We start from the raw sequence: 20,972 nt of genomic DNA, 5'->3' as shown, positions 1-20,972 counted from the left end.
CCCCCCTGCAAGTACCAGCTGGGGACTGGAGTGCCATGGTGCTGCCAGAAGCGGCTGCAGCCACCGCTGGAAGCAGCTGCAACGACTGCCCATAGTGATCGCCCGCCTCCCAATTGGCTGTGGGGGACACCCTCTTCCCCCCTCTGCCCCACCGCCCCTCCCCTGGTTAGCAAGTTTGGCCAAGGGGGAACTCCCTCCTGCCCCGGTCACCGTGGGGGCACATACCCCCTTGACTAAGGAGGCACCAGTCGCCCATGCCTCCAGCAGATCGCTGTAGAGCTGCGGGAGATGCAGGCAGGCTCCGGGACAAAAAAAGATCAGGCCGCTCGCTGCTTAATTTTGCCTTGGCGGAGCCTGCCCCTGCCAGCTACCACCAGGTCACTCCACCCCTGAGCTGTAGCAGGGCCTGGTGCTTCCCTCCAGGGCAGCAGTGCCCCCCTAGGGCCACCCGGGCAGGGTGCTAACGCACATATATACATATGTGGTTTTAATGTATCTCTGTGAATGACCCAACATATTGTATCCGTATCTAGTGATTTTAACGTTTAAGAAATATAGAAGCAGTTTGTCTCACTTACCTGATCCAGAAAGCTGGACGCCATTGTCAACAGCATTACCATTTCCATAAGGCTTCGCCCGGCTGACAATTCTTCCACTGAAAGGTGCCCGCACTGTTGATCCATCCTGACATAACACATCCACTCCTTTATGCAACCCATTTATTCTGAAAGTGTTTATGGATAAAACAGATAACAGAGATTTACATTCTGGCCTCCATGGATGAATGTAGAGGGCACGTAATCTCTGCAGAATGAAACTATAAAACACCATTGGAGCTACTGTACTCCTCTGCCTGTTTATGCATAGTATTAACTTTACAATCTTAAATCCAAGTGGGAATCTCTACCCTTTAAACATCTGTTAGGCACAATAATACTGAACTAACTATTAGCACGTCACATTGTATCTTACCTTTTAGCATTATAGTGTCCACAGCCAAGGTGATCACAAGTCCTTAATTTATTTTTGGGGTTGCCATTGCATATTTGTCCCCAGGGTCCCGCCGCAACTGTAGGAAAAAATAAAACATACACAGCTGAAGGGACTTATCTAGTCTTGTACAAGAGAGTAGTTAGCAAGTGTAAACTCAAGCCTTGTTTCCATACAGTTGCTTTCACTCATGTTAATGCAGAGTTAACTTAATATATATAATGACACAAGTTATATCTAATCATATATGCCCAGTTTAAGCATCGTGTCATCTGACGATGCAATTAGATGATCTCATTTAGATTAGCTAACGATGTTCTAAATTAGCACGGTTAAATGGATGGCAGCCTTGTCATCTTGTTTGATTTGAATACAACTCAATTATTAGTACAATGGAATTAATACAAAAAGATATTCAGCAAAAAAACCTTAATGTGAACGAGGCCACAGACTACGGGTCTGACTTTTAGCTCAAGGATTAAACTCAATGACGCTGTGTTGATGATGAGGACAGAAGTGGGTCATTTCTGCCAGTCTAGAAGGTTATAGCTTGGTTGTAGCTTCTTTGTGTGACTTTGTCTAATAGAGTCATTTGTTTTAAGACTCTGGTTCTGCTCGCTAAGAAATAGAGCCATGCCAGCAACCGGAGTGCAGGTATTTATCTCATGTCTTAATCTGGAATTAGTCTAAAACCATGTCAGTTTTACAGCTATCCTGGCCTAGAGCCAGTCAGCTTCAGTTTGTATAGGGACGCGCAAGGAAAGTAAAGGAAATCAAATAAAGGGATGAGGACTATGTGCATAAACAAAAGCATTGTAAATCCCCTCATAAGGACTTTTCTTCAGGTATAAAGTGGCCCGAGTTCCCTTTAGCAAGGGACCTTTACCTGATTTAGCTTAATATTCTTAAAGGGCTGTGCAGAGACAAGCCTTTAATGTGTTCTAGCATGCACTCCAAATTGCTAATAAAATACTTTGTACAGGAAGGTTTTTATATTTCCTTAGAGAAAAATGTTAATAAAATATTGCATTTTGCCTTAAGCCTTCACAAGACAAAAGCCCATGTGGAAGGATTGTTCCCTGCAAGACTATTTACTTCATAGCAAAGCTAAGGAACCTCTCCTAGGAAGCTTGAGAAAGAGATGAGCAAAACGTAGCAAATATCCGTATTAACTTACCAATGGACAGTAAGCCAGCAAGAACGATCACCTTCATTGTCAACATTTTTGCAGGTCTCTCACTGGTGTCTTCTTGATCAAGTCAAGGATGCAATGTGGTGCATCTAGCTTCATTTATATATTCTCCTTACCCAGTCAGACTTCCATCTTCAGTTTCATTTCCCGGATTGCAATAGGAAAATAAACCAGTAATGCTGCTGATAAGTCTGGTTGTGAAAGACAAATACAATTGGCCACTTAGGCCATTCATTTCTACTGGTAGACATTAATGGAAAATTTCCACCCCTGGAAACGTTTCTAGGAGAGGGAGTGTACAATGCATTCAGCCTGCACCCACTCCCTCTCCTCCTAGCTTTGTGTTTTGTGAAGGTGAGTGCAGGATGCGGGTATGATGCGTCTGTCCTCAGTAACCAGCGTTACAGCTAAGAGAGAAGTGGAGAAGACTGATTATGGCACAATCAGGAAGACCTTGAAAAGGTAGCACCACTGGGGTTTTTTGGGGTTTTGGATTTGGTTCCTCCAGAAGACACACCCATGACACACACATCTGTCACACACAAGGCGTGGTTCCTCTAGAAGACACACCCATGACACACACAACTGTCACACGCAAGGCGTGGTTCCTCTAGAAGACACACCCATGACACACACAACTGTCACACGCAAGGCGTGGTTCCTCTAGAAGACACACCCATGACACACACAACTGTCACACGCAAGGCGTGGTTCCTCTAGAAGACACACCCATGACACACACAACTGTCACACGCAAGGCGTGGTTCCTCTAGAAGACACACCCATGACACACACAACTGTCAGCCTTGTTTCCTAGAATCCTGTACTTCCGAAACAGGTTACCCGTGGGCACGCCTCATGCCACAATAGGCATTTAGAGCAGAGCTTGTAATTGGATGTTTTTGATAGCCAGCAAGTTCTCTTGCTCTTACTGATTTCCATGCAGAAGGTTAAGTTTTGGAAACTGGATTAGAAAAAAAAAAGGTGGAAAATAGGGTATCTGACTAAATTAAATTTTCCACAGAAGTGGAAACACCAGCTGTGGGCTTTTTGTTTTTTGTTTGGGTTTTTTTTGGGGGTGGGGGTCAAAAATGAAACCCCTTTGGTCAGTAACAAATCCGAGCACCTTTACCTTGGCTTAGTTCCCAAAGTTTCCGGTAAGACACTGGAAATGTTCCCCTGACATGCCCCATCCTATCAGTAAGTGTTTATCCTACTGGGAGAGGATCAAGGACTTTGTTGGGGGACGGAGGAACTCCAAGTGGAGCATGCCAGGGGACTGGCACACAGGAAAGCTGCCTTGTGGAGGACACAAGCACAACTGGTTTTGAAAATGTGAACCAAACAGTTCTCCGGCAGCATCTCAGGAAATCCAGGGTGTGAGTTGTGGGCCTCAGCTGCCTGTACACTAATGCCAGGAGCATGGGGAACAAGTAGGAGGGGCTAGCCCTCCTGCTCTCTAGTGGGCAATATGACCTGGTAGGGATCACGGAGATCTGGTGGGACCCCTCGCATGATTGAAGCGTAGCCGTAGAGGAGATAGGTTGCAGACACAGGTGGACCTGGACAGGCTCAAGGGTTGGGCAAACCAGAATCAGGTGAAGTTGAACACGACCAAGTGTAATGTGCTGCATCTGGGGACAAACAACCCTCAACATACATACAGGCGCAGTGGTGACAGCTTGACTTGCACCACGGCTGAAAGAGACCTAGGGGTAATGATTGACCATCGCATGAACATGAGCCGTCGGTGCGAGGCGGTGTCCAGCACGGCAAATAACACACTGGCATGCATCAACCGATGCATCTCATGTAAAACTAGGGTAGTGATGCTCCCACTGTAGTCAGCACTGGTGAGACCGCCGGTGGAGTGCTGCGTCCAGTTCTGGGCGCCGCCCTTCAACAAGGACATGGAAACCCTGGAGAGGGTCCAGAGTGTGGCAGAAAGCCACCTTTGTTTCTCCCCCAAAAACTCTGCTCCGTGAAAATGTGGTTAAGATGGGCCCAGCAGAGGACACACACCTTTACCCTCTCTCTTTAGGTAACCTGAGCTGGATACATTCCTGAGGGAGGGGGAAACCTGCTCCCTCTGCCTACGTGACTAGTGTCACATACCTGGGTGAGGGGATTCCTCCCTGATGGGCTAGAGTCTGCCCGCCAACTAGTGATGTATTTCAAATTGGTTGGCTGACTGCCAACAGGTGCTGGACTCCATTGGACCAGGTAAATGAGGTCACAAGGGCTATATAAGTTAAGGACTGCCCAGGAGGAGGGGGCAGCAGCCATGAGGGTGACTCAGAGACAGAGAAGAGCTGCACCATCTGAAACTTGCTCTCTCTCAAAACTCATGATCAAGGAACTGCCTGCCTCCAGAGGGAATCTCCACCTGCCTCTGGATGATACTTGTGAGTAAGCTACCTGAGATCGAACTGGATATCTAGCTTGCAGGAACTCAGATGCACGATCAAAAGGCTAGCCAGCCAGGGGACTTTGCTGTATGGGATTTCTCTGATATTGCTCTACCCTGTACCCTATTCTAACCCTCCCCTTGTAAGCAATAAAGTTCTCCTTGGTATCTAGTGTGGGAGGCTTATTGGGAGTGGGTCTAGATTATGCCTTGGGGTCCCCTTGGTTCAGCTGACTAAGGGAGACCACTACTTGTGCTTCCGACTGAGGGAAGCATCCCAACTTCCTGAACTGAACCAAGTACCCTTGGGGGCTGCTAGACTTGTGTTTCCCAGGATGCACAGAGCCAGAATTAAGTCCAGAGCCCCGGGTGGTGGCAGCGGGAACCCCAGGCTAGCGGGTGTGCTCCAGGAAGGGGGTCGGCCGGACGTGAGGCACCCCAGGGAGGCACTCGGAGCCTGGAAGGTGGTCGGGCTCAGTGAGGTGGTCGGCTCAACGCAGGAGCACCCCCTGCTGGCTCGCCACACAGAGAAGAGCCACCCGTGTGCTTAGGGACTTCCAAGGCGAGCCATACGAGGAAAGGCTGAGGGACCTGGGTCGCCTTAGCCTAGAGAAGAGAAGGTTGAGAGGGGACTTGGTAGCGGCTTACCGCTGTATCAGAGGAGTACATCAGGAGCTTGGTGAAGAACTGTTCTCTAGGGCTCCCCCACGGAAGACCAGGACCAATGGATACAAACTCCTGGAAGGCCGCTTCAGGCTTAATAGCAGGAAAAACTCCTTCACAGTTGGAGTGTGCAGGCTGTGAAACAAACTCCACCCAGAGGTAGTGCAGTCACCTACCCTGGAGGTTTTCAAGAAGAGACCTGACAGTCACTTTGCTGGGGTCACCTAACCCCAGCTGTCTTCCTGCCTAGTGTGGGGGGTTGGACCCAATGATCTGTGAGGTCCCTTCCGGTCCCTAACATCTATGAATCTATGAATAAGTAGCTTTGGCACCTCACTCCTCCAAGCCCCAACAAAAGGACCACAGTTCCTTATAAAAGGGCTTCCATTTTATTGGCTCCATTTTTTAGAGAGAAACAGTTTTAACTACACAGACAATAGCTCAAATGTTTTGGTTCATGTTTGTGCATGAATTTACACACATTTACAAGTAGTGAGTTGGATCGGTCAAGTCACAATTCTGGATGTGAACATGAGATGTAATTCCAGGGTACACTTTTTGCATTGGGAGCATTACACCAAGTCTCTGGCCTTTCTTGATGGGTCCTCTGCTCTTGAATGGTTTGATATGAAACATCTTAATGCAATGTCCTTTTCAAAGGAAAAGAGAGGGAGAGAGAAAGAAGAAAATGATTAGTTGTATGAAAATGACTTAGCAGCTGTCATAGTAATTCAATTAGAAGGCCCAATATGGACACTGAATATTCTCAATATTAATTATAACTTTAATAATGAATTTGGAGCTATACGTTTCAGACACTTTACTAGGCCCTGCCCTTGGCTTTTATATCTGAAGTATGGGAAGGTTGCCTGTGTACTACTTATAAGCAGCCAATCTTGATAGGACCTGCTGAATCCAAATGTCAACAATTTTTGCACCTAGTCCATCATTATTTTCTCAGACCCATACATATACATCCTCCTCAGTTTGAGGTTGACTGTGTGGTGCCTACCACTTTGACACACACAGTAGATACTGGATCATGGATCTCCAGACTATGTTAACCTGAAGATCTTGAATTCAGGCTGCAACAGATTCCTATTCTTTGAGGGTTGTGCTCCTGAGCTACGTTTTGAGCAGCGGATCACTATTGCCTTTAGACTCTAGACTGCTGGCTTCATTAACCTCTAGTGACAGAAAACTTCATTCGTCTTAAGAAAATTAACTCTGCCTTTTGGAAGAGTCCACCAACTCAACGTGTTTTGGGGATTTGTTTGAAGTTAGGCTGTCACACGGGAAGAGCTTGGTGTCATTGACCTTCTCACCTTTGATGAGGGAGATCCATAAGTGAGAACTGCAGTAATTTTCCTGTAGAAATGGCAACTGGCCTAGTAGGTTTCTAGCTTTTTTTCCTCCTGGATTCAAACGCCAGAACACTGCAGTTCTGTTTGAATCATGCATTTAAAATGAGCCAATACAAATGACTCCTAGCTTAGTTAAGTTCTGATTTTTGTGTGGCCCAGTGAGTAATAATCAGGGTGGGGTATATATGTACACTCCATCATTAAGGTTAGGAAATACAGAAATATAGTTTCATAGTTTCATAGTAGTTAGGGGTCAGAAAGGACCTAAATAGATCATCTAGTCTGACCCCCCCCACCAGTGGCAGGAGCACACGCTGGGATCACATGACCCCAGACAGGTGTTCATCCAACTTCTTTTTTAATTTACCCAAGGTAGGAGCGAGGACCACTTTGCTACGAAGTTGGTTCCAGATCCTAGCCACCCTAACAGTGAAACAGTGCCTCCTAATCTCTAACCTGAACCTATTCTCTAGCAGCTTCTGGCCATTGTTCCTTGTCACCCCAGGTGCTGCTGGGGGGAATAGGACCCTTCCTATTTGCTGCTAATCTCCCCTAACAAGTTTGTAGGCAGCCACCAAATCTCCCCTCAGCCTCCGTTTGCTGAGGCTGAACAGGTTCAGGTCCCTCAGCCTCTCCTCATAGGGCCTGCCCTGTTGCCCTCCAACCAAGCGGGTGGCCCTCCTCTGGACCCTCTTAAGGCAGGCCACATCCTTCTCAAAGTGCAGTGCCCAGAACTGGACGCAGTACTCCAATTGAGGCCGGACCAATGTCGTGTAGAGGGGGAGCATCACCTCTCTGGACCGGCTTGAGATGCACCGTTGGATGCACGACAAGGTGCGGGTGGATTTGCTGGCTGCCGTCTGGCATTGGCGGCTCATGTTCATCTTGGAGTCAATAATGACTCCAAGATCCCTTTCCGCCTCTGTGCTCACAAGGGGGGAGCTCCCCAGCTTGTATGTGTGCTGTGGAGTCCTTCTCCCCAGGTGCAGCACCCTGCATTTATCTACATTGAAGCCCATCCTATTACCATCTGCCCACTTCTGTAGTCTGTCTAAATCTAATTGCAGCCTCTTTCTCCCTTCGAGTGTGCCTACCTCTCCCCAAGTACTTTGTCTTAGTTACCTGATCCAGAAAGCTGAATGCCATTATCAATGGCATTATGGTTTCCATAAGGCTTAACTTTTCTGTCAATGTTTCCAGTGAATGGAGAATACACGACTGATCCATCCTTGCAGATGACATCTACCCCCTGGTGCATCTGGCTTCCTCTGGAAGAGGTGGGCATGTGTAAATAGCCACGTAAACGTGTGCATCATTGAGGTAACGAAACACAATGGGGAATGCAATAACACTCTGCAGAATTACTGTATTCTCATGCTGACTTGCTTGTACTATTAGATTTGAAAGTCTTAAATAAGAATGGAAAACCTTGCATTTTCCAGTTTTTCAAAAGGCATTTCTCAGGTTGGATTCTTGCTTTCACGCAGCTGGGGGTGGGGAGGAATTCTGGCTCCAATCAAATCTATGGGAATTTTTCCATTGGCTTCAGTGGGGTCCAGACTTTTACCAGAGATAAACCTGCATCTTCCCTTGACTTCAGATGACCTGCTGTTGTCCACCAAACTAGCCTCATCTACATGTGGGCTTTCCCGGATGGACTATTTTGTAGACTCCGTCTTTGCAGGTGGAACGCTGCCTGTGCTGTTTGCTGTCTATTCCTTGAACAGACGGTTGCTCAATCCTGCACTCCTTTCCACATACACATTTTCTACCCTCCTTATTTTCTGCCACAGCTAAACATTGTCCTTTAAACAGAGTTTGATATACCCTAGCTGTCAGTGCCCCTTAGTCCTTGTTGCTGTACCTTTCATTGGTGTATCCGCCGCAGCCTTTGGAATCGCAGCCTCTTACTCTGTTTGCTGGCTGAGTTGAACATATATTTGCCCAGGGCCCTGCAAAAGCTTCAAAAAGAGATGAAAGGGAATAAGCACCCAGCTCGCATTGGCCTTCCCCTCTTTTAGGGATAGTAATTGTCAAATGATACGTTTTAACTCTTTTTTTGGGGTGGAATTTAAGAGCACAATCCAAAGCCACTGAGTTCGTGGTAGGTCTCCTGTTGGGTCTGTGGTCTTTGGGTTAGGGTTTGGAGGAGGAGAAAGTTTAAACTCTAACTTCTCAGAGGTTTTGGAAGCACCACAAAAATTGTTTGTCTTTTGACCTCATATTTAGCAGAGACGGTGTGGGTAGGAGGGGGAAGACGCAATGATGCAGTTGCTCCCTTTACCCCACTTTGCTTATGTAGTCTGCTTGTAGTGTGGGACCCAGGGGTCTAAGGCCACTGCTGCCCACTAGACCTGTGCGAAATGGCTAGTATTCGCTTTGCATTCAGCTGATTCAGGGGACATTGGTTCGATTCGGTGATTCAGATCACTACCCTGAATCGATTCAGCTGAATCTGATTCAGAGATTGGTCAGGCAGGGCAGCCATGGGGCGGGGGCTAGGGGAGCAGGCAGGGGATGGGACCTGGCAGAGGTTCCCACATGGTCCCTTCCCCGCTCCAACCTCCCTCCCCTGCCCCCTACTTACCTGCTCCGAGTCCAGTTCCAGCTCCCTGCTGCAGCAGGTGGGGACTGCCCGAATCATCGAAGCTCTCCAAATCTTTTCCAAAGATTTGGACAGCTTTGAATCCATTTGGATTTGGAGATTCAGCCACCGAATCAGGCCAAATCTCCTCTGAATTGAATCAGCACCCAAAGCTTTGCACAGCCCTATTGCCTACCCTGCAACCTGCTTGCCTGTTGCCAGCTTCAGGGTCTTAAGTCACCGCTGATGAGTACAATTAGTGAGAGGGGAAACAGGGAGGGTCTGTAGAGCCACGGGAGTTGGACACCCCACCATCTGACTGCTCCCCACCCCCTGCCTTCTACAATCTTAGATTTGCTCCTGTATTTTTATAACTTGTTCTCTGCCTGTTGATAGCAACAGTAGCACAGCTCTGCCTCCAAGCCTCTCTGCCCATCCTGTTTGGTTTTATCCTAAACAGGGGATCAGATCAACAGAAGATCCTTGCTTGAATGTGACCTGGGGGATCTCATTGCAAATCTTGGGATTTGGAAAGTGCTTTGCCACATAACTCTTCCTTGTACTCACAGCTTTCCTGTACAAGTGTTTGCATTCAGTACGGTTCATTTTGCATGTAGAAGATTAAGGTCAAACTCTTCAGTAGTTCCACAACCTCCCACAGGAGAGCTGCCTCCACACGTGCAGCCATTAGGCTTGGTGAGGCAGGAAGGGAAGAGTTTTCCTGCTCACCATCCAGTCATCAGGCCTTCGCAGGACACCGCCTCAGGAATCTTGGGGAGGATTATTTCACCAACATGGTGAAATAATCCCATGTTGGCGAAATAAACCCAGCGTGTTTATACCAGCTACTTCTGGCCCCACCAGTTCCCCCCACTCTCCTCCAGGGTTTCTGGGTTTTCTATCAATCCTACAATCCTTTGTGGTTGCTCAGTGTTCCAAGATTTGGGGTGGATCAAGCAAGAAATAGTCACTCTAAGGACAAATCCTACAGCACTTTACACACATGGAAGACCTGCCTCAGTAATCCCATCAGTCACGGAGAATGTGCTCAAATGAACAAAGTTATGCATGTGTTTTAAGTGCTTTCAGGGCCAGAGACAAATGTTCTCTAGTCAGATCCTATATTCCTTGTGCAGGCTGAATAATGACCTTTTCTAGGTATACACCATTTATTTTAGTTGTGGAACAATTCCATGTGAGCTAAGGGGTCAACAGTTACATATAGAAATAAGTCTATAAGAACATGTTGGGTTGAGCTGGCAGCTGCCTCCTCACTGATTCTTCTTCTCATGTCCTGTCTGAGATTATTGATGACAGGTATTTATCAGATTTGCAGATTTGTGAGAAGCCGCAACATGTGCACTTCCACTATGGCCATTATGACCATTGGAATCACATTAACAGTAGAGAAAACAAGATACACTCGGTGCTAGGCACAAATAGTTTATATCATATTCACAATGAGTTCAGCTAATCAGATAGCTGATATATGGGAAAATGCATTACAGTGTGAGGTCTGACATTTCAATAGGAAGAGTACTTTTTACATATAATATATACATTTTAAATACCCTCTGCTGTTATTCAAAGGATCTAATAGAAGTCCTAGGTCAGAGACCTTTTCACTTGTACAGCAGTGACTCCACCAGTTCACTGATGGAGAAGAAAGGATATGAACATTTTCTGAGCTACCAGTAGTTCTATGAAGGGTCTACAACATTTATAAAAATAAGCGTTATGGTAAAAATTGTATCTATCTTACTCAAACCTGTTTTCTTTAGTCATTCTTGGCTACCTGGAAAAAAAAACTGTTACAAAAGTTTTAACAGTAAAACTATATAGACTGTCTATACCACTAGATAAGCTTAAATTAAACAAAAGCTTAAAATAAACCTTTAAAATACAGGTGAACAAATAATCTATACTTTCTTTGAACACAGGATGCCAGACAAAATCAGTCTAAAATGGCCTTTTTTGCCATTTAGAGGACCTAAGTAAAACCTGCTGGAATTAGTATACTGTAACTTGTCTATTCCTTTTTATGAAGGAGACATCGATTAATGCTTTGTTTTATTGCACTGCAACTTGAAAGGACTGTTCTGTTAAAAATATGTATAGCATTTGGATTTTAGGGAGTTTTCAATAGCAAGAATGAAGTTAATCCCAAATTGGTCCATAAACCTTACACCCCTAACAGGTTTATCATCCGTGACTTTTACCGAATGATTTGCACTTACCAGATGGCATCACAAGAGCAAAAGTGATCACGGTGACTGGGTGCATTTTTCATCCACCGCCAGAGCTCTGTTTTCAAGTGAAAGGTTGGAGATGCTTTGCTTTATATCTGTGTATTCCTGCAGAGGCTGCATCCATATTCCTAGCCAATCAGACATGATCAGAGAATTTTGAAGACTAAATTTGTAAAGCTAAATACCAATGGTGACTGGCCATGTCTCTGAGGGGTCCCAGAAGGGGAGATAATATTCAGTGGTGAAATTCCAATGCCTTTGGCAAACGGCAGTGATGTGGTTTTATAGAGCACTGTACAATTAACTCGTTCTTTCATTCTTTCTTTTTTTGGCAACAGAACAGTGCATTTAAAAATAAAATGGGGGAGGGAGAAGGATAGAGGTAAAACTCAAGGACAAATTTCAAGTATCTTTCTCCGGGGTGTATTTGGTAGCTGTGTTGGTCTGAGACAAGAAGACCTACAAAAAAACAAGCGTTCTAGTTTGAAGTATCTTTCTCTTAAATTTTTTAGCAGCCTGCACCAGAATCCCAAATTTTAGCTAATAATGAATAGGCTAGGGATGGAAAGACTGTTCAAGTGATTGTTAAGCTATCTGGGCAGATACTTCAGACGCAAGCATGCTTTCGCACACCCTTCCACAACCATCTCCCCTTCTTGAAAAGTTATTAGACCAGCGGTACCCTCTGTACAAAGATGCAATTTTCCACGGTAGCGTGAAATCAGGCAGAAGCTGGGGCAAGGCAGTAGCTTATGGACTTATCTGGTTGAGCGAGACACGAGCTTTCATCAGCAACAGCCTAGTTTATCGGATGCTATGAACGGACTTGTCGTTCATAGCACATCCATTCACAAGTTGGCTGTTGCCTGTGAAAGCTCATGGCTCTCTGACCCAATAAGTCTTTAAGGTGCCACCTGCCCTGCCTTCTACCTGCCTCTATACAAAGTAAAGCATGAGCCAGCAACCTTAGGCTGGAAAAGCTCATCACGAGTGAGTCTCAACCAGGGAGCTGCAGTATGCCATGCAATGTTAGCACTGTGAGGTGTACAGACACGAGTCATAAAATAAACCCAGAGATTTCAAATAAGGATCCACTGTGTTAAAACCATGCCAACCTGTTGTGGTCTTCCTGATTTCTTTGCAACAGAATTGCTCTAGTATCTTTCTGCAGTCAAAAAATGAGTGAAAACTGAGAGGTGACATTTTCCAAGCAGTGCCTTGAGTCTAAAATGGTTGAGGACCACTGCTAAACACAACCAGGTTCTTATGATGCTGTTCAGGAAATGTTTTCTGATTCATCACAAACTATGATTCCTCCTACCTGGTTACATAATATGTTTTATTATCCCTGTTTGATCTATCTCATATAACAGGTGCCGTTCCCCTGTGAGTGAACAGCAAGAAAAGACACATGCTTATGATCTTGACTATGGCGAAAAGAAAATAGGAAAGTCTACAATTATGTGGCTAAATAAGATTACAGGAAACTCGAGAAATAGAGAAGTAGGCGGAAGCATGAATAAGGCAATCTGTTATTTTGGGGAAGGGAGGAGTGCAGTTAGTTGGTGAAAGCTGGGAACTGGCAGTTAAGTTTATATCTTTGGCTCTTCACACTGTTGGTGGCCAGAAAGGACTCTTCACCTTGTCAGTGGCCAGAAAGGATTCATCTTTGCTAGAAAATACAAAGAGAAAAGCGAGGTTACATATCGCTATCTGATGGGACGCTCGTACCCTCAACCCACTTTCTTCCATGTGTCCCCTCTAGCTGTGTGTCATAGCAAACTCGTGGATGAAGTGACATTGCCTATTCGACCTGGCAAAAAACTGCACAAGGAGTTCCAGATCTTAGGACAAAACCATTGCCTTTAAAAATTGGAGAAGGGCGAGAGGGGCAATGCAAATGAACCGAGAAATACTCAGACATTTACAGAAAAGGGAAAATGCAGTCAAAAAGGGACAATTGAGCAATCTTGAATTTTGAATCTCACATTTTGAAATGCCAAAAAAAATCTGTTTGGAAATAAAAAGTGGAGGGTTTTTTTTTTTTTCAAAAGTGGAAAAGGCCATTTTTCATAAAGGTTTACATGAAAAAAATTAGCTCAGTTCAACTTTATTCATTCAATTCATATGGGACAAGGGACAAGCCTTTCCCTAGTTCAAATACACAACTCACAAAATATTTCCAAACGTCAACTGGGGTGGGGGGTTGAGCTGGAAAACCCATGGTTTTAAATAATAAAAGGGAGGGAAAAAAGTATTCTGATGCTTTGTATTCAAAATTACCAACGTTTTCCAAACCTCAAGCACCGCACTTACAAGGCAAGCAGCATTGCCGTGATGAGGGGCCTCCACATCTATAGTTGGTATACGAACCAGAACAGTAATTGGTGCTAAACTGACATATTCCTTTGTTCAGCAAACAGGCGCGGTCCTTGAATATAATCCACATGTGCTCATTCATTTTACCTAAAGAATAATAACAATCTTGTTCACAAAACCATGTTAGAAATTGATCTTCTTCGTTTTATATATGATTTATAACAAGCTTAGTCATAGTGATGGTCTCTTTGGCTAAAAACAGACTACACTGGTGCGGTCTATCAGTCACACCAAAACAGGTGTGGTCTAGGTTTACAAGACTAGGTTTAAAAGTCAAATTAGCCGCAATTGTTCTGAGGTGAAGTGTTAATTTGAATGATTCATGGGTACTTAATGTGGGATGTTGAGCTTGGTTGTCTGTAAAGTCTGGATTTGGAGAGGCCCAAAATACTCTGGTGGGAGGTGCTGGAACAGGTCACCTAGAGAGGTGGTGCAATCTCCATCCTTGGAGGTTTTTAAGACCTGGCTAGACAAAGCCTTGGCTGGGATGATGTAGTTGGGGCTGGTCCTGCTTGGAGCAGGGGGCTGGACTAGATGTGACCTCCTGAGGTCCCTTCAACCCTCATTTTCTATGATTCTGTGAATCAAACTGGTTGTCTATTTTCAGCCTTTCTGATCACTGGCAGAATCGTGGAAGCCAGCATGAACGTCTATAATCTATTATGAAAGAGTATTATCTATAGTGTCATACCCAAGGTAATTTTAATCAACTCAATGTCATTTGTTTTTCTACTACTCTCCTATTTTTTGGTGATACCAACTTTCCAATACTTGTAGATGGATGACCAGCTCCTTAAATTATCTGGCCAAGTGCTATATATAAAAATCTTTTCCCAGAAGTGAATCCTGTCCAAGTATTTCCAAAAGCAAGCGCAGGCTCCAACATATGTTTGTCAGTTCTTGATCTCTGGGTGGGCTCTAAGCTCTGCAATGTTACTTCAACTGGGGATTCAGAATTAAAGCTAAACTCCAGCTATACTAACTGGGGAAAGAGATTCAGCTACCGTAATATATTTTGCTGCCTTAGCAATATCCTGAAGACAGTGCTTTATCTCTCTGCAACAGTCCCATCTTGTGTGAGAGTACCCAACCTAGCGTGCTAACTCTGGCAGCTTTTCATCGTCCTATACAGACCCACAGAAGTGAGGATGGGGGGAAAGAGAGTTTGCAAATTCCTTGAAGGCAGCTCCCCCTACATTTTAACAAATGTTAAAGTTGTGTGCTGCCCATCTACTGCCTGCTGCAAAGTTTGAATTAAAAAATGAAGTTCCTTGCTCTTCTGGGCTTTAAACCAGTGAGACTATGTTTAGGTAGCCACTATGTGTTACGTATGTGCACTTCAGAGAACTAGAAAAGTTCCTCTTAAGCAAAGTACAAGAGCGTTCGCATTGTGCTTACAGTATAAATGGCAAGGCAGGCAGCATCTTCGGTCGCTGTGGCCATGGCACTTCCCTTCAAGCATATCATTCCAACACCTTCTCAGACGATAGTTGTAACATGTCCCTCCTAATTTGGTACATTCAGTATCAGCAGCAACTGGCAAATACAAGAGACTTTTTTTCAGAAGCGTCACCTGCTTGATGGACAATGTAGTAACTCTGTGGATCAGAAAGCTGAATAAAGCAGCAATAGCCTTAGTAGACAGGCTCTTGGTAACTGTTGATCTGTTTGGACTATTCTTGAGCAGAAGCTGAGTGGTGAGATTTTTTTCTAAAACATGATTATACCGATGAAAAGTGCCAATTTAACTCTTTGCATACAGACATTATAACAGCAGCATGACCTCTACTTTCCTGTTTGGCAATCCTTCTTGAGGATGAATCTCTTAGTCTAGTTACAAGGAGTGTGATTCCTACAGTAAAAGAAGTTTAACCAATTAGAAGCTGCTTCTAGGCATGCCCTGTGGTTATGTTTCTAAGGCTTTTAAGTATAGCCTAATTTTCCCTTCCTCGCTAATGGCAATAAAGAGTTGTGAGATCTACATTTCAGGAAGCAAGTAGAGAGTTGTGCAGTGACAGTTTTTCTTGGGACATAAGTAAGATTGCAAATAGCTCATGGATGAACATGCAGAATCCCCTTGGTTCCACGTGGAGACCCCAGTGCCCGCAGCAACACCTAGCCCAGACCCCTGTGCCCGTGCAGTCCTACAAGACACTCCCCAAAGCACAAGGGAGGAGGCCACAGACTGTGAGCTAGGTGAATGAACTGGCATGTCTCTGAGAGTGCACAGCTTCTCTTTGCAAGCAGGCACTCTGCTACTTTCTCTGCTTAGTCTTGCAAAAATGCTTCCTAGCTGAAGAGGAAAGGGGTGATGCCACTTTTCATTCCCCTTGCATTTCAGATCCTTATTTCTAATGCTCAGAATATTGAGAAGGGACGTCTTATTTTTCTGTTCTAAGCCCAGCTTTAGCAGAAAGGGAATTGTTAAGAAAGCAAAGCTCAGGAGACACTTCAATAACCCGCAAATGAAAGAATAAGATGATCGTTAGTCAAGTTTTGTTCCACGTAGGGCCAGGAAGAGAGAATTCTTGCCCATCAAATACTTGTTTATCCAAATCTTCCCATCCCTAATTTATCTATCAATCACCAGGCTACATTAGTTCAACACTAGTCTCATTAAATATTTCAAAGGCTTTCTAAATTAGGTCATTACAATAAATAGATACTAATAATTAAACTGCTCAGTGCTAAATGGAATCAAATTTTCTTGACACAAAGCCTGCTTTTGGGTTTTGTTCTGTGCTTTGATTCAATAAGAGTTGCTGTAAAGGAAACTAAAACTCTAGCAAACATTGCAATCCTGTACGGATCTCATATCATATACAGCACCCTCTTGAAGACTTTCTGCATACAACAGACTCTCTATTGCTGATAATATTGGCTCATACTTTATTTTTTTACTGATTAAATATTCCTCAGCTATTCTATGCACACCTATGGGACTGGAACATTTCGCAACATTACATTTATATGGAATTGGCTGCTAGCAAATATTGTTAATAATATGCATCATCACCATCATCTCGCTCCTTATAAGATACTTTTTCATCTCTAGATCTTATTTAAGCCGATGCAATTCTGTTTGAGGTAGCTTATTTCCAGATAGATACTTATCAATCCTCTTTGAGACTTACCAGTAGAAATGAAAGCAAGGAGAAGAAGAACGAAGGAAAGCATTCTGGGTACTTCATCAGAATTCTGTGCTCAAAAGAAAAGCACTTGCCTTTCATCCTGCTCCTTATAAATACTGCCAAACGGCGTCCAAGCCTTCCAACCAATCCAAACGTATCTACTTTGACTCCCTGCAGAAGGCAGAAGACCATGCCAACCCTTGAGCATTCCTTAATTACAGAACATAGCACGCCGTCTCTCTTTACCTGAGTACTCTCCAAAGATGGTCTTTGCTCATAACTAACAAGAAACTTATGCAGGATATTAAGAATACTCTTCTGTCAGAGTGGTGCTGTTGAACAGGGGCAAATGCCGTGGCCTCGGAAAGGCTGTTGTTCCCAAGCTGCTGTAGCTGTTCCGGGTCAACACAGATGACTCCTTCCCCAGGAGAGCCCCCCCACCAAATCCTGTTCTCCTTGTTTCAGAGGTATTGGGGAATGAGTTCAGTAGAGGTATAGTTCAGGACAGTAAGATTCAGCCCCCTAATATCCTTTTTATTTCAAGTTAGGATACTCCAGATCTTTATGGAAGTAGTTGAATGGATTTAAGCTGAGGACGCTAAACTATTTGCTGAGTACGTTGAACTATTTCCTTGGACAAAGATAAGAGAGATAAACTGTCATTAGTTCTGTTTTTGAGTGGGCAGATGAGGGACATAGTTTCTTCTTTGCTCACATACTGTACCTTCTGTTATACTTTGTTTCGCATGAATTTGCATGGTCTCTCCCTTGCAGAGAATTTTCCTGCAAAAACCAACGCGATTTTTGTATTAACTCTTGACATTCCTATTATACTGGCATGCTGTGCTGCATAGCTAGTAGCAGAAAGAGCTGGAGCTGTAACTTTTGGCATATGGTGTTTATTGCAAGCGAGAGTCAAAGCAAGAGTGGAAGCAGATTTAGACCTGGTTAACATTAGCTGTGGACAGCTACAGATATCCAAATCAGAAGGCTTTCCCATCAATTAACTCTGCTAACATTAAGGACAGCTAAAAACAGTGCTAGAATGGAGGATTGTGTGTATATGTGTGTGATAGAAATGATTCCTAGCCTTTGGGGTGAAATGTGGAAGTCACTGATCTCAAGAGGACCAGGATTTCACACTAGAAGTTCTTCCAAATAAATGTCCAGAGAAATAGAAGAGATTGTTCACCATCTCCCAAGGAGTCAGCTTGGGAGATGGTGCCTTATTGGCCCTTATTTATGGGTTGTTTCTCAGTGGACTACAGTGCTACCTAAGCCACATGCTTATCCTCCCAATATTCTTGTAATAAAGGGAAAAATAGCAGCCTCTCCATTTTACAAGTGTGGAACTGAGACTCTGGGAGCCAAAATCAAAAGGTATTTAGATGTCTCCAAATGCATGTAGGGACCTAGTAAAATGTACAGGAGTGCCCAAGTGCATTAGGCACCTAACTCCTATTGTCTTGCAGTGGGAGGTTGGCACCACTTTCCTTAAGTGAGCTTAAGTAAAGCTACATCTCACTACATATCTAAAATACCTTTGTAAGGCTGTCCCCTGAGAGATTAAGGAATTTTGCCCCAGATCTTTGAGGAAAGTCCTACGATGGGCTGAGAAGGGAAGTTGGGTCACTTATGCTGCCTTCACCACAACTTCCATTTTCCTACCTTGCAAACACTTTCACTGCTACCGAGAGCTGAGAAACAAACACACGGCAATGATCCAATTGACCCCACACCACCATCTGCTCTCGTATGCACTCTGTTAAGAACGTACAGACTTTAATCATAGGCTGGGGACTGGGAAGGGTGGACCGTCCTACTAATTTTTTGCTAACAATAAAGTCTATCTGTATTTACCATCAGGAATTTACTCAGTAACCTTTTGATCAGTAGAGGCGGGGGATATCTGAAGGGCGGTTAATGCAACCAAACGTATGTTTGGAGCAGATGGATGGCAGTGAGCAGAGGGTCTAAACTTGAATCGAGACGGAGTAGGCAACATGCTGCTGACACTCCCAGAATGTAATAGGCAAGCTCCATCCATGCCATCGTACCCATGTGTAGGCAAAACGGGGCCCTAAATTGAAGCAATGAGTTTTAAAAAACACCAATTTAGGGCTGACACCCCACTGACTTACCTGCCTCTCCAGTGGGGAGGGGAAGGTGAGGTGGTAGTGGGCAGAGTGGTCCCTGGGCTGCAGGGTAGGGTGGGGGGCTAGTGCTTCCCTCCACAACAGTGGTAGCCTTTGCCAGGCAGCACCCACCTGCAGGCACCCAGTTCAGGCAGTCCTGGGTGCACCACAGCTGCAGAGGGAAGCACCGGGCCCCCATGCAGTCAGGCAGGCTCCTGGGGGCAGGTGGAGATCAGGCTCACCACTTTTCTTGGGCAGAGCTGCCTTCCTGGGCTGCTGCCAGGATGCCTGCAGGGCTTCCTGCAGAGCTGCACAGAGCCTGGTGCTTTGCTCTGCGGCTGTAGGGGAGCAAACAAAAACTCCTCGAAGGAGTTTTTAGTTTGCTGCACCCCAAGTCATTTAAGGTGCATTACGCCACTGAATTTCCTGCAGCGGCTGGAACGAATGCGCAGAACACCGCCGACGTGTGCAAACACCAACAGCATTAAAGCAGTGCAAAAGCATTTAGCCCACTTTAAAGTGTTGTGCACACACGCCTCTTGTTTCGTCTACACACGGCCACAGGCACAAAGGGAAACATCGGCAGCTGTGCTCTTCTTGACTTAACTGAATCTTAACACAGCGTTAAGAAAATGCTAAAGTGCAACTTGTGGCTTGTCCGTAGCATGTTGTCTGCTCTGTAAGTGGGGTGGGGAGTGAGGAATGAAGCCCCGTGAAGGGATACAAGGAAAAGCTGGAGCCTTGTAGCTTGTTTTAGTGGGAGAAAAGACAAGCTTTTATGTTCCAGCTCTGTGTAAAATCTTAAGGAGACCAAGTTACAGGCAACATGTACCTTTGTTTGGCTCCATCTGTGCTGCAGTCAGGGATGGATGTGATTTAACCGAGGTAGCTCTAATCTAAGTACATGGGTACTGATAGCAGTGAGCATAACCTGAGCCCCTGGCAGAGTCAAGTGCAGGTAGACTGCGTAAGCGTGAAGGCTGACTTCATCCTCTGTCGGTATTTTGGGGGGTGGAGGCTTAAAGAAAATAACAGTGTCTAGGAAGCAATTGCTGCAAAAGAAAACTCTGGTTTGCTACTAAGGAGCACAAATGTGTGATGAATGAGTTGGAAAATGAGCATAGCAGCTTTGTCCTAGCCCCAAACTGTCAAACGCAGCAAAAACAATCTCTGAGGACTCTGTCCATGCCGGGAACTTTAATAACGTTTTCATTAGAGAAACAGTAGCTGGCTCAGACCATCTTGTGGAGCAGTGCTGGATTCCTTTCTATTTATAGAGGGGGTGGAATATGTGAATAGCTTTGATAATTGCCTTTCTGAGGAAATAGAGCATTAAAATGTGCTTTGATTTATTAACAGTATCACACTGGGAGTGGACTTCCAGCCCAAATAACAGGGTAGCGATACCTTTGTTTTACCTCTTGAGCTTTGTAGGAACACACAGTCCGTGAAGTTGGCTCATGCTCTGCTTTTTCCTTTACTGCTTCCCTAAAGTCATTTATAAAACAAACTTCCTATCTACAAATCATTTCCCAGCTTATTTTAGCAACCACTACACATGAAAACATTTCAAACCAGTTGAAAACCCTTTAAACAGGTGCAGGTTAAACACCTGTTGTGCTTTGGAATGGGCTCTGATGGGTTACGATAATAAAAGCAAATGGGATTATTCAGTCCTCTAAAAGCAGGGTTGGCTTTGCTGAAACCATAGGTTTGAGCTCTGAGATGGTGTCCAGAGGTGGGGATGGGGAGACCCCACAGGTTTGGCAGCCCACCATAAAGGCCTTGTGATTTCTTTGCCATGTCTAGTTGTTCCCACTGTCAGCCAATGATCCCTGAATATGTGGCTCAGCTGCCTGAACTTGCGTGTTAATTTTC

The 20,972-nt window shown here is 44.8% G+C and overlaps 2 protein-coding genes across 2 annotated transcripts in view; both read right to left on the bottom strand.

Annotated features, from left to right (window-relative positions):
• The window catches only part of LOC102377621 (leukocyte cell-derived chemotaxin-2-like), a 5,528-nt gene extending 3,227 nt beyond the window's left edge, over window positions 1-2,301 (bottom strand). The window contains exon 1 of the mRNA XM_014527851.2: window positions 2,168-2,301. Within this exon, the coding sequence (XP_014383337.1) occupies window positions 2,168-2,213 (46 nt within the window). The 5' untranslated portion in view covers window positions 2,214-2,301. The remainder of the gene's footprint in view (window positions 1-2,167) is intronic.
• Window positions 2,302-5,735: 3,434 nt separating this feature from the next.
• Window positions 5,736-17,079, bottom strand: LOC102385487 (leukocyte cell-derived chemotaxin-2-like). The gene is made up of 7 exons (XM_006017220.2): window positions 16,963-17,079; window positions 15,227-15,364; window positions 13,766-13,915; window positions 11,438-13,121; window positions 8,481-8,577; window positions 7,739-7,884; window positions 5,736-5,902 (listed from the first exon to the last, which is right to left on the bottom strand). The coding sequence occupies exons 4-7, from the start codon at window positions 11,481-11,483 to the stop codon at window positions 5,736-5,738; spliced, it is 456 nt and encodes a 151-aa protein (XP_006017282.1). The 5' UTR covers window positions 11,484-13,121; window positions 13,766-13,915; window positions 15,227-15,364; window positions 16,963-17,079.
• Window positions 17,080-20,972: the final 3,893 nt, after the last annotated feature.

This window comes from Alligator sinensis, unplaced genomic scaffold (assembly GCF_000455745.1).
Source record: "Alligator sinensis unplaced genomic scaffold, ASM45574v1 scaffold111_1, whole genome shotgun sequence".
NCBI classification, from domain to species: domain Eukaryota; kingdom Metazoa; phylum Chordata; order Crocodylia; family Alligatoridae; genus Alligator; species Alligator sinensis.
Note: the sequence above shows the minus strand (reverse complement) of the source record. Positions and strands in the feature narration are given on the sequence as shown.